The sequence below is a fragment of the Betta splendens genome, chromosome 12, assembly GCF_900634795.4.
Source record: "Betta splendens chromosome 12, fBetSpl5.4, whole genome shotgun sequence".
Taxonomy (NCBI): Eukaryota; Metazoa; Chordata; class Actinopteri; order Anabantiformes; family Osphronemidae; genus Betta; species Betta splendens.
The window spans coordinates 4,783,678-4,800,528 of record NC_040892.2 but is presented as its reverse complement, the minus strand read 5'-3'; the positions used below and the strand labels follow the sequence as shown (position 1 = coordinate 4,800,528).

Genomic DNA, 16,851 nt, shown 5'->3' with positions numbered 1-16,851 from the left:
TAACACACTGTAGTTGAAAGGAAACAGGTGCAAATCAAAATATTTTATTGCACTTAAATCAGAACAAAATAGATAAACACAAACACATAATGGCACAGACAGAGATGTTAATGTGTAGGAAAAACATCTATTATAGGTATATAAAAATTAAACAGTTTATATCTCATATGTATATGTGAATGTTTGCTTTGCAAGTATTAACTTTGATATATTTGATATTATTGTTGATCATATGTAATTATTTAAATCTCAAGTCGTGCTCAGTCCCTGCTTTCCATTCCTTAGGTTAGGGTCAGGCTCAATCATCCTCTGTAGCCACCAGGTGCTCAATAGCAGCCCAGTCTATTTTGCTGAGGGTGCTCTCCTCAGAGAGATTGTCCAGCCAGTCCATCCCTGACGCACCAGCGCCTGAACCATCATTCTGTTTTTCCAGCGGTCCAGCAGAAATCTGAAAATGCACAATAGTGCAGAAAACTAGGCATGAAACCACACCATTCATCAAAACAAGTCTCTACATTTGTGATGTGGAAGTAATATAATAAATGTTATTCTGGCACGTCAGCAAGTATGTGACAAAAAACGTCACTCTTACCACGTTAGACTCTAACTCCTCCAGGTCCAGCAGCCTATTGATTTCTGAAGTGGACTCCCAAAGATTCTCTTCTTTTCTCATTTCCACATGTGGGTGATCTCTCTGTATTCCAGTGCCCCCAGCAGTCCAAGGACCTTTGTTTAACTGTGTTTTTTTCTGGTATCCACCATGCTTTCCTCCAACCTGGTTGCCTGCGTGCATATTCTTTGTGGCGCTTTGTGTCAACATGCCACGTCTGGTCACCTGAGACAGACGGTCCCTCGGCAGAACGGTAACTAATACCAAAAACAAAAAACAATTACACAAGAGCATTTTGTCTTTTTTTCTTTTATGCAAATAAGTAAAAAAAACATTTAGCAAAGTACATATTTAAGATTTTCATGGTACCTGGTCTATGCAGTCCCAGTCTCCTGCGATAATCCTCTGAAGGCCACCCTTGCACATCTGCAGTCAATGGTCGATGAGACTGAGTTTGCCCTGACTGGACCTTTTCATTGATAAATAGCCCACGAGGCCTAAAAAACATTACATTGATTATCTAATCTTAAATTGCAATGGGCATGCAAAATAGGCTGATGCAGATCATTATGGAGCAACTACTAAACAATTAATGAACGTTTGAATGTTAGATCAGAGCTATTACTTTTTAATGTGACAACGTTCAGGTCGAATTACTGTTGAAGGAGCTACCTGTAAGTGTTTCCAGAGCGTGGAGCAGAGGCAGATCTTATGTTTGAAGGCACTGGAGCACCTTCAGGCTGTGACAAGCCACTGACCAGAGAACAAGCCTCGCTGGTCCTCTGGTTGTATTGCTCCAGTAGTTTGAACCTATTAATCAAAGCAGCGAGTAACACACATGCATGTTTCATGAGCACTGACAGTGTAAACATGTGCTGTACATACCTCTTGTCTTCTTCCCTGGCTTCTGGATTTCTTGTGGCTGATTTCTGCAGAGGGTTTAGCAGATGAACCATGTGGATATAATGTGGGGGAGTTTTTACTTATACTAGATCAGTTTCATTAAAAAGGCAACCATTTCTCACCGCTGCTTTAGAGGGAGTGAAAGGTTTGCGTTCCCTCTCCCGGAGGCTCTCTCTGTGTTTCTGGTAAACAGCAAGTCTTTCCCTCTGTTTCCTTCTCATCCAGACCCGCAGCTCTCTCCTCTGATCCTCTGGAAGAACACTGGACTGCGACATCCTTCTATTACGCTGCTGATCCGGCCTGCTTTGCGTCAGAGTTAATTTCAGGTCAGGCACAATCATCGCATACAAGTGTTTATTTAATTAGCACAAGTTCAAGTAGGTACCATACCGGCTACGGTGTGAAGTCTCTGCAGTGGAAAAATCCAGGTCCGTCGCGGACAAATACCCTTCCTTTACCAACTCCTCTAAGATTTCTGCTGTATCAGATAGCCCATTCTGACTCACATTCTCATCTGCACCTCTAGAGAATGACAAGAAGATGGCAGTGTTAAAATAGAAGCTAGTGTTAGTCTTATAATGGACGGTCTACAACTAACAAGATAAATTTATTCTTACACTTCCGACATTACAGATGCTTCATTCAACTGATCTATGAGAAAAACACATACATTAAAATTATTACTCAATAACTTTAAATGTGTTCAGAATTTGGTGAAAAAAAAGTACCCCTTCAATTTAAATGAAGTACATCTAGAGAAATAATTGTTTGTGATCCTTACTTAGAGGTGTGTGAAGGAAGGAAGGGGCCCTGCTTTGACTAGTAGACAAATGAGTGGAATGATGGAACGAAGGCTTGATTTGGGGGGATGCATATTCTTCCTCCTGATTTGTTTCTTCATCTTCAGAGAGGTTTTGCTCAGTTAGAATGTCGGGTTGAGGTGCCCACGCTGTAACAAAGACATAAAAAATATATATGGAGGCGTTTTTAAACTAGTTTAAATAGTTGCAGCCCATTGGTACTAAGGATATGTAAATGAATGCATCTTTGGCTTTTACAGAGGAGCAGGCTTAGCTCATACCTTCCTGTGGAACAAGTAGTCTGACAGTTTTTTTCGGTGTTCTTGGAATCTTCACATCAGAAGCCGGGTCTGAGGTGAGCTTTTCAATCGTGTTCACCAGCTGCTCAAGCCAGACAAGAAGACAAAGCAGCACCAGTTTGTTTAACATCCTGTCACCGCACACTTACGCTCTTAAGAGAAAAACAAAATGCATATGTACCATCCTCGAATTGTGAAAGTCAGCCTCTAGACAGTCTGCAATTTTCTGTAATGCATTCAGTTGGACATCCAGCTCCGACAGGTGAGAGGAGAACCAGGCTGCAGGAGGTGTGGAGGCAGCTCTGTGTGGTCCAGCACTCTGGCTCTTTATGACTTGACTGATCTTAGAGTCAAATGACTCTGCAACTTCCTGTGGGACGACTGGGCCTGAATATCTGTTGGACTCAATGTGGCTGAGTGAGGGAACCTCCTCTGCAACATCTACAATCAAGTACACAACAAGTATTATTAGTAGTATTATATTATACAAGCATTATAGTATATTGTCCACATTTTAGAATCAGAGCTTTTACATTTTTAATAAACTGAAAATAAACTGACAACTATGTAAGAACCTGAGAAAATGAGAGCTGGCTCAGTGCTGGGTTGCAGGAGATTCTGTGTAGTTATGTATGATGGCTGTGGCTTATCAGCAGCACCACCGGCACCTCTAATGACAGACGCTGCAAGAACATGAAGCTGAGCAGAAGTCGGGGAAGGAGGACGGACAGGATCCGGTATTCTTTGGCTGACACTGGGTGGCAACTCCTGATTCAGCCTTTCATCTTCCAGATCCAAAACACTTATGAACTTGCGGCCACACGTGTCCTGAGAGACAAGTACAGTGTGTGAATGTATTGAATGTTAGACATTCATTGCCTGTCTGAAGTTTTCCATATGTTTTCTTACCAGAACATTCTGTTTTCTCTTTAGGGTCCCCTCTTTGTCTTTAACATTAACAATCTGGAAACTGCCTGGGCTTTGTGCTGGATGCAGAAAACACATGTACATCAACACAACTTTAATACAATCCCTAACAAGCAGTGTCGTCGTTATACCTGCAGTTTAAGATCTACTTACATTCAGGGCCACTAAGTGTCACAGAGACGGACACAGCTTTATCCACAACTTTTGGAGGAGAAACTGAAAGGATAATTAGCACGTTGAACAGGTTTGCCGTTAAACAACCACTGTACTTTGATAATACACAATTGTTCAAACTAAGCTAAAATATTCCCGGCGTAAAATCTAAACTCACCTGATTCTGTGTTGGTGAAAGCGTCGTGGCACTCTGGGGGGCTTTTACACGTGGAAGCAAAGGCATGGAGCTCGATTGAAGTGGACACGGCCTTGTCTATTAACCTCTGACCTGTTAGAACAGAGTCTAAGGATCCTGGAGGAAGAAATGTGCGGAATAGTAAACAAATGGCCAGATATCTCAAAAACTATGAAACATTTCAGCAATATTTTAATAACTTATATTTAATTGCTTGCTTATCAGAATCTTCTATAATAAAATTCACTTCAATACTGCTGGTTGCATTTGACACTGACCAAGTTGAAATGTAATGTCCTGCCCAGGGATCATCTGATCTGCTGCTGCTGGCTCTTTATTTCTAGGCTCTTCTGTTGGCTGTGGACATTAGCACAAACATGGGATGCTGATTTAACATCTGATGAGAAACATTAAAAAAATCTATTAAAAAGAAAATAATATTTTACTTCTTGGGCAAGGATGATGGAGTCATCAGGCCTGAAGGTGACTTCTGTTCTTCTCGCCTTCTCCTCTCTCCTTTTCCTCCTACAATAACATACAGTCAGCATAACAAGTAAGCTCATTCATTTTTAAAAATAGATGGTAAAAACCACAAGCGCTAAGGTTTGTGATTGCCTCTTGCTAGAGGAGTAGCTGGGAGTGCAGGCGGTTTTGAGGCTTTCCGTAGGTGGATCTACATGAAGCAGCTGCAGTCGAGCGTCTTCAGCGCCGTGCCTTCGTATCACTGAACTAGTCAGTTGCTCCATGGAGATGAGACTTGTCATGTGGGTTGAAGGGGACGCCACAGGGATCTTCTGTGACAGAGGCAGAAATAGAAACTATGATGCAGCATTTTTAAACCAGATTTTATAATCTAAACATAAAAACTAATGTTTACCATTTTTGGACTGGGTTCTATGTAAAGAAGCTTAATCATAGGCATTTCTCCCATTGGAGCTGGAATGAAAGTAGACGGGCTGGAAGATGAAGCTATGGGTAGTTTAGGGAATGTGACTTGGCTTTGTGGGACAGGCTTAAAGTGCAGCAGAGGAAGATTCTGGTTTGATACAGGAGAACCCATAGTGACTTTCTGCAGCTGAGGTCTCTCCGATATTTGAATCAGGGGCTGACAGTTCCTGGAATTTAAAGGATGTGGAAGATTATCACTTATTTGTTCTCTTGGTACTGAGCTACCGCTTCCTCTTTCCTCCGTTGCCCTTATTAAGGTATGTTGATGACTGTGTTTGTGCTGATGGGACTCGAGAGTTCCATGATTTTCAGTTGGCAGCATCCAAGGACCTTGGGCCACTGGATGATTTGAGGCACTCTGTGGAAGAGTATGGAGCTGAAGTAACTTCAGGCTTAAAGGCTGAGGAGCAGGGGTTTTTTGTATGCTACTATTTTTTGGCAAAACCACAGGGGCAGTAGGAATGACACGAGTAAGGTCAGTAGTATTCAGAAGCCCCTGGGAGGATGGGATCGTGGTCTTGCTCTCTCTTATTCTACTTGGCGATTCGGCCTGGACAGAAAGTGGCTGTATTTCCTGAAAACAAAAAAGGCCCATTAGCCTGAGTCTCCCTGTGTAAAACTGTAAAACACACAAAAAGGTCAGAACTTAACAAGAAATTGAATAAATACCTGGTAATGAATTCCTTCACTGTTTGCAGTGGTAGGTAGCTGTCTGGTGGTATGATGCTGGCCACCTGCTGTAGAGGCTTTCACTGAGCTGTGAGCAGCAGGTAGGTCAGCGAAAACAGATCCATGCTGACTGAACTGAGGGTTGTTGAATCCTGAGTTTGGGGCATGTGTATGTGTTTGAGGTGTCACAGAAACAGGGGTCTGAACAGGTAAGCCATTTGGCTGAGGGATGGAATTGGTAACGTACGATGACAGCACATTAGGGTGAGCAAGGTTTGTGTAAGACTGTGCCAAAGAAGAGCTTTGCTGGGCAAGCTGCAAGCTGGAAAATGAAGCTCCCAAAACCTCCATTAGGCTCATATGGTTGATATGCTGCAAGAAAGGACAGGTATTTGTGGTAAAAATAAATATCAAGAGCCACATGCAAACTATTAATAATTACATGAACTTTCTTACCTGGACCAGTCGGAATAAGTCTTCACCAAGACGCTGTCTCAGTGGTGGAGCATCAGTGGGTAAAGGCTGATTGGAAGCCGTAAAAACAGCAGCGGCTTCACCAGCTGTGGAGGTCTGTGGATGAACGTTAGGAGAACCTGAGGCCGTGTTGGGGAGCAGCCCTCCGGATGAATGAGAAAGTTCTGGGTGAACCAAGGCCTCAGGCTGAACAAAGGAACGAGCTTGGGGCTCCGGGTGTGGAGGGGCTTGTAGGCTTTCAGCCTGACTGTGCCTTAAAGAAGCAAAGAGGCAGTTTTTTGTTATCCTGGGTTCCACCACCAAAAGGGAATGTAGAAATAATTCAACTGTCATTACGTTTAATGGTATTGTTGTAATTTATGCAGTGATGTCACTGAATCAATGTGAAATAAAAACACAGTTAAAATAACTTCATGCTTTTATGTATGATTGGTAAGGAAAATACTTATGAATTCAAAACTCACAGAGTTATGGAAGTTGTTGTGTCATCAGCATTTTCTGAGACGTCTAGGTCTGCAAGCTTTAAACTCTAAGCAAAAATATAATTGTATTGACAACCTTTGTAATATATACTGTAAAAAGAATATGTATTATTAGATAGCAAATGATCATACGTACTGCTTCAGGTGTACAAATGTTAGCATGGGAAACAGAAGATGAAGCTTCCAGTCCCTCACTCTCATTTTTTCCTAAAATTATGACACTGACATTAATTAAAACTCTCAGTTATAAGGAGGCGTTATGCACTATAACCTAGAAACCTACCTTCTTTTTCAGGTGTAACATCTAAGTCACCCAAAGATGGCTGTTGTAAACTTGACTGTCTCCTCTGAGCATCAGGAGTTAGCTGTTCATAATTACTATGAGGAGGCGTCCTGGGACATGTTGATTCCTCTGGTTCACCTGAATGAGAACCACTGCAGCAAAACAAAGCAAATATAAATATAAATAAAAGTAAATATGTCAAAATCTACATCAGGGCACTGTAGTTTCCACTAAATAAAAGCAGGAGCACGTACATGGACAGTTCTTGTTGCAGGTTGTGCTCAAGACCAGCTATGGGAGTGTAGGCTGATCCAGGGTAGCCTGTATCCACACTGCTCTCTCGCTCCAGCTTCCTGTCCACCACAGGTTGTAGCACAGGGGATACAGTCCACTGTGTATCTGGAACTTGGATGTGAGCTTTGCGGCCGCCAGACTCCAACAGAGCAGCGTATCTACACTGTAACAAGCTGAGAGACGTAAGAACAGCAGTAGATGAGGCTTTGACACGAATCACCACTCCTTCATCAGCTGCTGCTCCAGGCCCTCCCCCACTCTCCTTTCTCCTTCTCTGGTGATGTCCAAGTAGCACCTTCCTGTCAGACCAGCGTACCATCCACTCCAGCAGCCTGCCCAGCTCTGGAAACTGAGCCTCTAATTTTGGATCCAGGCCCTGCTGCACTTCAGGAACATGTTCTACAGAAGTAGAGGCATCAAACATCCTGGTCTCACAATCAGACTGGTGTCTCTTCATTGATTGGGTTGAAGCCACAGTTTTCTGGGGGAGGCCAAATAATCCATGTTGCTTGCCAGTCCTCAGCCCATGAAGAGAGCTGACCGAAAGGCTGGGAGCTGCACTCCAGACAGAGCAATTCTGCGGTTCTGGCGTTGTACCGTGTGTAATGGGTTTGTAGCAGCACCCGGCTCTGAACACAGGCGGCTCACAGTGCTTCCTCCCTGGTTGGTGCCCATCGCGTTGGCGACGATGAACCGTTGTGAGCACATCAAAAGTGAGAGAGTGCAACTCTCGTTCCCTCAGCTGGGAGGAGTAGCCCTTTAACAGAGGGAGTTCACTGCCCGGGTCCCCTCCGTCAGTACTGTCCTTCTCCAGCACATAGCTGAGGAAAAGTTCCAGAAAGTTGAGATATTCTTCGTCTTCCAGCTCAAACTCCCAGGTGCCAACCACAGGTAGAGAGGGCTGCTCATTGCTCTTGGAAACATCTGTCTGAGTCTCCTCTTGAACGCTGCCTTCCATCTTGACTGCAGTCTTGTTTGCATGTTTTTTTTTCTTTACCTTTTTGGATTTTTTACTATATTAAGAAAAAGAACCAAAGCAAAGAATAAACCGCAACATAGAACTGTGATACCTCAGCGCAGTAATACGAATGTGTAATACTATAGCTCAGGATGAGCAATGTTGCCTACCTAGTCGTGCAGTGCTGCTCAGAGGAAATAGCCTCAGTGTCTCCATCACTGCACAGTGGAGGGAACCCACAGTCAGTTAAAGTGCTGGTGCTCAGACTTGTACCGAGTAAGAGTTGCGTGAACATGGCCGTCCCACTTTTGGGTCCTCTGACCTCCACTTCTTCCCCTTCCTCCCACAAGTGGAGCTCAGGGGGGGCCAGGTGCCTCTGAAGACGCTTAAGATGTTTCCTCCTCTGCCTGCGTTTGTCTTGAATCAGAACCATCATTGACTCGTTCAGCTCATCTTTTCCCCCTTCTAAGTTCCAGACAGAAAAAATGTAAAAATAGGTGTTTTATCAAATGTAATGCAAATCGTCTTACAATAACTAACTAACTATAAATAACAGTGGTCTTCATACCAATCACTTTGCATTGCCTCAGTCTGTGCAGAAGTGAGTTATACTTTTCTCTCAGTGAGACTTTCACAGACTCTTCCTCATCTGGGAAAGCGTGTACCAATATGTCTGCCACCTAAGTAGAATGAGTAGGGATGAGACATTTACTCACTTTTGGTCAGTGTTTTAGATAAACATAATAAACGTGAGCGCCACCCGCACCAAAGAGACTGGAGGTAGTTCAGACACAAGGCTGAGGAGTACGTCTTGAAGGATTTCTTCAGCACTGAGGTAGTGAGAGAAGGGCAAGAACCGACAGGCCCAGTGGAGAGCTTCTGTACAAGTGGATCTCACTTTTGACTCTTTAGAGATCTGGGAACGGAAATACACAAACATATTCACAGTGTGCATATAGCTGAGAATATTTATACATAGACATGTCACAGTACAAATGTCATACCTGTTCATCTCTACTATGCTGCCTGGCAGCCTGATACTTCCTGCAGGAAATAGACAGTTGATCCCTGACATGTAGCATCCAGCATAAGCCACACAGCTCCCTAAAACAAACTGATAAGAAGGGTATAGTGTGTAATTACCACCTGACAGTTAAGATTTTACAATGATATCCTCACATCATCATGAATCATATCTTACTAATGATCTGAATGCTATCAGGGTCCAAGTGTCCATCTTTATTAGGGCCCTGCCTGAAGAATCCACTGCGGGTGACAAATTTCAGCAGGCCCTCTGGAAAAATCTTTTCCTCTTCAGCAGCTGAAGGATAGCAGTACTTCTTCTTAATCTGAAATCAACATTACATTATAAACCCATCAAAAATCAATTGTGTGGCTCATTATGATAATGTTCTTTTATTAAGGCTGCAAATTCCAACTACTTTAGCCCCACTTTGTAAAATACCTTGTGCAGTATGTGTCTGGCACGGCGCAGACGGCTGATGTACCACTGGGCAGCGGGAAGGCAGCAACGAGCAGATCTCAGAAGGAGAAGTAATCTTTGAAGAACCGAAGACACTTTGTGACGTAATGCAACTTCAGCAAACTGTCCTTGCGTCACTACTTGGTCCTATGAAAAACACATAAAACTTACTGAAACTGCAACATGTATCGGTAAACACACGTATATGCTGAGTTTCCTGTACCTGTGTGTTGGGAGATGGCTGAGGGCAATAAAGAGGGGGAGAAGGCAGATACAGTTCACTGGGCACCAACATAGCCAAGCTTGAACACAAATCTCTGGCTGTGTCCAGTAACGAAGACAAGGGAGAGCACAGAACGTTGACTCGAGCCATGACCGAAGCTTTTAAAATATCCTGTATGGAAACCTGCAATAAATCCCAGTCTTCTCCCTCCAAAGGGTCTGAAAGGATGGAAAGAACACATTAAAAGAAAAGGCTAATGTCGTAGTTGTCGGTAGTTTCCAAGTTTCACACACCTGTAAAGCTCCTGTCATCATCCTTGTCTCTGTTGTCTTGGGAGGCAGACATATTGCCAAGATGACACTTAAATTCAGCCCAGAAAATACTTTCTGGGTCCAAACCTGTTGGGAGATGGAGCTCTTTCCACTTCAGCCTATAACAAAAAATGTTACTGACATGTTAAGTGCATAAAACAGTAAAAAGGAAACCAGAAAACCTGCATTTACACTCACTGAGTGAAGTCAAAGTAGTCAGAGCAGTAGCTTTTATAAGCCAGGCTCAGAGAAACTGCTGTCTTCCAGTCCCCAAGATGGTGAGCTAACCACACACTCTCAGGGAGCAGACCTCCGAGCAGGAGCAGGTCCAAGGCATACTCCACTGTCCACACCTCTGACAGATGCTGTTGTCGAACTGCTTTAGACACCTCTTGCTGACAAAGCGGCACCAAGCGTCCAACACTGGAAGCTGACAAAGAACTAAATAATCATCTCAATGACATTAACGAAGAAAAACATTTTACCTCGTAAATTATTTTTATAAACACACCATGAGGCAGATGTAGTGGAGGCAAGACAGCCACATTGTGAGGGGGGAAGATGTAAAGGGGCTGGTTTGTAAAGTATGAGGCCATGAATCTCCCCAGCGTCTGAACCACTGCACAGGCTGCACCACTGTGAAGATCTATCGGTAGCCACGGACAAGGCAAAGACTCTGCTGCAAGACACAAAGCTGAGGCTAATAACAATAGAATAACAAAAATAAAGAATTTCAGGGAGACTTGTGTTTCTCTTAAACTAAAGGGCAACCCAGAATGATCTAAAAGGCCATGGCTGACCTGTTCTCCAGGTCACGTTGTCCTTCTGCTGTGCAGCTCTGGGGAGTATGAGGCAGGCCATGTGGTCTCCTAACTCCTGTGCTTCCCGGAGACGGTACTGGGACAACAGGCTGTACAGGAGTGCTAGGCACAGCCGTGTCTCCTGGAAGATGTTGCGTTCACAACCTAATACAGAGACATACACTTACATTTTCAGATTTTAGGCTAAATATGTGTACTTTAATAGAAAAACAAAGCCATAGTTCTTACTCTTATTACTCTCATCACAGATTTGAGACCGCCACACATCAGCACTTTTTGGAAACGAACCACACAGGTAATAATGTTCACCTAAAAAGAAAAAGTGAAACACAAGCTACTGTATTATTTCTAACTGTTCAAAGCAAACTGCGCTACTGCAGCTACCTTTTCATAAGCAACTGAAACATGTTAAACGCTGACAGATAATTGTCACAGGAAGGTTTCAGACCTGGGTAATCCAGCAGCGTGGGGCCCTGGTCCAGCTTCTCTCCTGTAGCCTGCAGAGCAGTCTGGATTTGAGACATGATTTCCAACAACTGTTGCTGTTCCTCCTCCCAGCCATTACAGCCTTTGAAAAATGTCAGTTCTTCTATGTACTGCTGGGTAATCTTGTAGAGCCACTGCCACACTCCAAACAATCTGGACAAAAAAATACCAATATGATTTGTTAATTTTCAATTCTGACAGAAAGATAGCATGCAATGACGACAGGTATCTAAACAACAAGCTCATAAATATTAAAAGACACATTATTTACCTGCTAGATGGTCGCTGAGGGGAAGGTTGTGCCTGAAGTAGCACAATAGACTTATCTACCTTTTCATTCTGTAGGAGAGGCACATAGTGTACGTCTGAAGACCAGACGTATGAAGGCTGGCAATGAGATTCCTTCTCTACATGGGACCAAAAAGTTCTTTGCTGCAAGCTGTATGTATGGTCAAGTGAATCTGCGGCCATCTGCAGGATCAACAGGGCGGTGGATAGCATCTGGGAAGATAACTGACAGTGGCCAGGCTGGTAGGAGTTGGGCGGAGGCGACAACAGCAGACGTACCAGCCTTTTACAGAGGTCCACCACCAGACCCAGGCAGTGGGGTCCATCTGAGTGAGTGCTATCCCAAGGAAGAAAGGTGAGGAGGCCTTTGAGAAGGTGCAGGAGGTGAGTAGGAAAGGAGGCATATTTTCTTTCTGAGTCACCCACAGATGCAGGAATGAAATGGAGTAAAGCAGCAAACCGCACCACACAGTGGACAGTTTGCTTCAGCAGATGGGTTCTGTGCTCCACAGTATTACCCAGAGACACGCCAAGTGCCCAGGCTGTCAGCAGCTTATTCTGAATTTTCGGCAGTTCAAAACGCAGGACATGAGTCTTCCTCTCTGTTTCATGAAAGTCTGTTTCATCATCCAGTGCATTTTCATTGTGTGTCTGCAGGGCGTGGAGCGTGTCAAACATCGAGGCAAACTCAAGGCGACCACCATCCTCCACATGAGAACCAACAGGCGGTCCGTCTAAATCAGAATCATCCTCAAAGAAAGCCTAGGATGGCACAAAAATGAACTTCAAGTATATCCTGTGGCAGTCAATATAAATTACATACATTTCAAGTTTATGTCATTTAACCAACCTGTACTTTTTCAAGCAGTTCCTTCGTACCGCCCAGTGTACTGCTGTCCTGCAGGAAAAGGGGCAAAGTGGATCTATCTGTGCCCGGTGAAAGGACACAGTCTGTGGGTTTTGGCTCACATGTAGCAGTGGGGCTGAACATTTCAAGGCTGCTGTCAGGATTCAGCACAGATACAGACTCCAACCACGCTCTCATGTCAGCCTGAAAAAAATGAAATAAAGAAACCAGGTTGAAGTGAATCACTCTGTAGAAAATACATACTACAGCTGAAGTCGAGCAAGATCCCCCAAGAGTTTGGTTCATCACCTGTGATTTATCCAGAAACCGGCCTGCCCTTTCGAGGTCCTTGCTTGCATCCTTCAAAAGTGTTTTCAGCACAAGGCCAGGAGAAGGCCTGCCCAACACCCTCATGACTGTGGCCATGTACCCATCAGACACAATAAAATACAACAGACGTGGGTGCCATGTCACAGAGTATCGCTGCCTCAGAACATCCCGCACAGATAAGCTAGAACTGGACAGAGAGGCGTCTCCTTTCCCTGCTGCCCCTGTTGGCCTGCAAAAGAGAAAACACCACAGACATTATATATGGCACAATGCTCCACTAGACAAGACTAATATAATAATGAACACACAACAAATCAGTAATGTGCAAGAAGGTCCGCAAATTAATAATAAATGCCTTAATGTATACCGGTATGTGACGAGAGGGTGCAGGGGCAGGAAGTGTGCGGGGCCAAAGTCAACACTGCAACCAGTACTTGACAGAGTGAGAAGTTCCCCAAGGCGAGCCAACATGAGAAGGGAGCCTCTCTTTAGAACGCAAGCCAAGAAAAGGCTGTCAGGTGACCAGCTCACGCTCCCCACCCAGTAGGACCTTCAAATGAAATTTTAAGTTATCGTCAAGGTGAAAAACAAATATTTTAAATAAATTCCTTTGATGCTGAAGATAGAAGATAATTTATCTCCTTTTGCACATTTTATAATCAATATTTGACTCCTGCAACATAGATCACTGCAGCTGGTCCAATGTTTATTTATACAAACTTTACCTGATGTATTTAGAGGGAATCTGCATATTCTTACTTCCACATCCTCCAAGGTTGCGTGATATTGAGACAAAATTCTTTGTACTCACAAAGAGAACTTGAGTAGCCTGGTTTAGGAAAAAATAATTGCAGTGTTTGCATTACAGTTCTACAGACAGACACACCTGCACCTGAAAGCCCACAAAAGTCAAAATGTTAGTAAGTGAGGGTAAATGCTTACCTTTGGCTGCCTCTGGTTTAGGACAATCGCTAAGAGAAGGCCATCTGGAGAGAAGCCTGGCACCAATGCTCCTCTAGACTTCACTGATTGGCAGGGTGGAGTGAGACAAGATAAAGGATATGTCTTGGTGGCCCACTGTACACTGTATCCCACAGAGCTACGACAAGAAATCAGCATTTTTTTAAGTTCAGAACCAAATGATGTTTCTAACTCTTACAAAGACCCGCTTCCTTACTCTATTTTGCTGTGGAACTCTTCCCAGTGAATCTTTAGAAAGGTGATGATCAGCTTCTTTCCGGACGTAAAAACAAAGGCTGTTAAGCAGGCATCACCCATCGCCTGAGGAGTTTGAAAAAAATATAGAACATAGCATAAGGACCATAGAAAATAAAATGAAATGTTTGTCTGTATTTGTGCTACAGGCTGAATCATTACAAACAATGTTGTGTTCCAACCTCTGTCTTAATGAAGAGGGTATGATGAGATGCCTCTTTGTCTTGTAAAGAAGGAAGAAGGCTATCTTCAAGGGGCTGTATATATCCCCACTGTCCTTTGACTGTCCCGTCTTTCATTCCCATCAAAGTCTTGAAATCCACACATTCCCACAGGAACACTTGTCCTGTTTTGACTACCACAAGTACACGCATTCCATCCCCTGAAACATGTAGAGACACCCGTGCTGCATTTCCTGTGAAAACACACGTGCAATGTAAATTAAGATAACAAGTGTACTAAACATATCACTTTGTTTAGTACACACCTTGAACAGCAGTCACTGATTTAACCACATCTGGGGCTGCTGCAGCAGTCTTTAGCAGGTCTTTATCTCTGTTCCATAAAAATAGTTGCCCAGACACCAAAAGCCCACAAAGCCACACACCTAAAAAGTAAAGTACGAATGCATTAACTTATTCTCATAATACACAGAACTTCAATTTGAACATTTAGATTCCACTCACCATTGTGGGACGAAGCCATTGTCACCACGCTGTTAAGTAAAGGCTGGAGTTTTGGGGTTCTCTTCTTGGTGCGACCAGACACTATGTTAATCTCACTGATCCGTTTGTCATCTAACAGGAACACAGACTCCTTCTCCTGGAGAGTGGCAGAGACAGAGGTTCACAAACAATGTCGTCTGGCAAAGACAAGCAAGTCCTAGTTTAGAGTTTTAACATGGTACGTAAAGTCTCTCACCTGCCCAAGCCAACAAAAACGTGGCCATGGTTTCTTCCTTTTGATGCTGGACGACAAAACAACTTCCAGTTTCAGCTCCATGCTTAAAAGACAGCATCAGCTCGTCGTGATAGTCGAGATTACAGGATCCAACTAGACAATCAGATCACATAAATCTACAGTTAGTTGAGTGGTAATTAGTTTATTACAGTGTAAGGTAATCATCAACTTATAGATGTTCCCATCTTGAGATGTGCGATGAAAAGGTTTCCCAAAATAAGGAATACATTCTACCGTTAGGTAACTAGCGTCACCTATTGTTTCAACTAACCAAAACAACATCAAGGTTAGCTACGACACCGTTAACTAGCGTTAGCCACCTAGCTAGCCAGCTGTGCGACCCACAAAAGAAAGCCCAAGGCGGGAACTTTAGAGCTGCATTAGCTTGAAGAACAGCATCAGATCGCGATTTTCTTTGTGAACATGTTACGTATTACCTGCTTTGTCAGTGCTTATCGTCAAATATTTCGAAACTCCCTCCGCTTCAGGGACTTGAAATATTTCCCATGATCCTCCTGGAGGAAGCTTCGACGCGTTGCCGTAGGAACGTCAGCTGGTGGCTGTGGGCCCCAGCTAGCGAACAACAATTATGGTTTTTGAACCATAATTTAAATACACACTCCGCGATAAATGTGTACATTATTAAATTATGACGTTTTTAAAATGTAAGAGCCGAATACTCCCAAATTAAAAAAGAAAAAGGCCGTTGGGTTGGGGTACAATTTAATTCAATTAACATTCACTATTACATTTTCACGAGTTAAATGCATCCCATCACCTTCAACATTATTTTGTTGAAAATGCTGAATATTATACCAATAAACATCTATTCCCACACATATACTCTTGTACAATAAGTGTTTAGCCAGCAGATGGCAACATAACACTACAACAGTCAGTGCTGAGTCCTGCCTTAAGTGTTCAGCTAAATGCCCATAAAGCCAGTTGTGGCTGAGCAGTATTTACCACTACAGCAGTTAGGCACACAGCGAATGGAGCTACTGTCTGGGAGCCACTGCAGATGTTCTCACAGTGAGTCAGTGGTCTCACAGGGGCGTGAAAGCCCGTTAACAGCTCCGATGTGTGTGTGCTGTAAGTGACCTCCTTCCCCATTAACATGCTCTAGGTTGTGTGAACCCTTAAGCAATAGGCCTCGGCTTATTACAGAGAGTTATTAGCTTTACCCTCCGGCCCCTGCTGGTATTTAATTACCCCTGCACTCTGCTTTTCATAATGATGGAAATGATGGCAGACGTTGCCAATAGGTGAAAGTGGAGACTTCACCAGAGCTTAATTGGTTAATTTGCCTCTGCCTGCCAGGCACAGATGGAGCTCTTTTTTACTGTCTCTACCAGGATCATTATGGTCTGATGAGGAATGTCTTAAGAGGGAGACCACAACTAAAAGATCATCAGAATTTGAGTAGTTCAGGAAACAAACCATTACAGGCTTGGTGCAACCCTTATTTAATCATTTTATGTCACCTTAAACTACTAAAGAATCAAAGTAAAGAATAATGATCATCAATCCTTAGTTATCATTTGTCTCTACACCAAACATGGTGCAACGGAGGAATGTAGCAAGAAAAATGTACATTAACTATCAGACAATAAATCAGACATAAAATTTAATGGCTTTGCATAAAATACCTCTTTGAAATTGTATCACTGGATAAAAATTGACTTATAGCATGTCCATAACAACAACATGTGATTAACTGGAGAACTCTTTCCCGTCTACACTGGCAGTGTTCAATATAGGGACATCAGTTGGCATGGTAACCTCATTTGCCATCTGCAGGTTTCATTCATTCTGAAAAATGACACTCAGAGAGCTGTCAGGAAACAATTCAGTTTCCTTCCTCCCAGCAACAGTGGGCTGAAGGATGTCT

General features: G+C 43.3%; 1 protein-coding gene across 1 annotated transcript; it reads right to left on the bottom strand.

Annotated features, from left to right (window-relative positions):
- Positions 1 to 28: 28 nt before the first annotated feature.
- Positions 29 to 15,532, bottom strand: cplane1 (ciliogenesis and planar polarity effector 1). Its single transcript, XM_029169442.3, has 50 exons — positions 15,398 to 15,532; positions 14,922 to 15,053; positions 14,687 to 14,822; positions 14,488 to 14,607; positions 14,183 to 14,415; positions 13,963 to 14,066; positions 13,728 to 13,884; positions 13,511 to 13,614; positions 13,153 to 13,335; positions 12,765 to 13,014; positions 12,459 to 12,659; positions 11,592 to 12,370; positions 11,283 to 11,473; positions 11,063 to 11,143; positions 10,814 to 10,978; positions 10,525 to 10,689; positions 10,212 to 10,443; positions 9,996 to 10,132; positions 9,703 to 9,920; positions 9,462 to 9,626; positions 9,198 to 9,345; positions 9,001 to 9,110; positions 8,763 to 8,912; positions 8,565 to 8,676; positions 8,167 to 8,461; positions 6,999 to 8,051; positions 6,745 to 6,896; positions 6,598 to 6,668; positions 6,444 to 6,508; positions 5,962 to 6,232; positions 5,506 to 5,877; positions 4,766 to 5,410; positions 4,504 to 4,682; positions 4,335 to 4,413; positions 4,167 to 4,245; positions 3,871 to 4,005; positions 3,693 to 3,755; positions 3,522 to 3,598; positions 3,188 to 3,440; positions 2,794 to 3,053; positions 2,595 to 2,694; positions 2,295 to 2,462; positions 2,131 to 2,164; positions 1,904 to 2,035; positions 1,636 to 1,816; positions 1,496 to 1,539; positions 1,283 to 1,420; positions 980 to 1,107; positions 593 to 867; positions 29 to 448 (listed from the first exon to the last, which is right to left on the bottom strand). Exons 2-50 carry the CDS (start codon positions 15,000 to 15,002, stop codon positions 299 to 301), a joined length of 9,621 nt encoding a protein of 3,206 aa, XP_029025275.1. The 5' UTR covers positions 15,003 to 15,053; positions 15,398 to 15,532; the 3' UTR covers positions 29 to 298.
- Positions 15,533 to 16,851: the final 1,319 nt, after the last annotated feature.

Bases quoted from the DNA above. Each gene is read 5' to 3' on its own strand.
- cplane1 (XM_029169442.3), bottom strand. From the start codon at position 15,002: ATGGAGCTGAAACTGGAAGTTGTTTTGTCGTCCAGCATCAAAAGGAAG. The intron at 2,463-2,594 runs GTATGAGCTAAG...TCTTTGTTACAG, and splicing joins ACTACTTGTTCCACAGGAAG to CGTGGGCACCTCAACCCGAC. The intron at 2,165-2,294 runs GTAAGGATCACA...TTTTTCTCATAG, and splicing joins CTTCCTTCACACACCTCTAA to ATCAGTTGAATGAAGCATCT.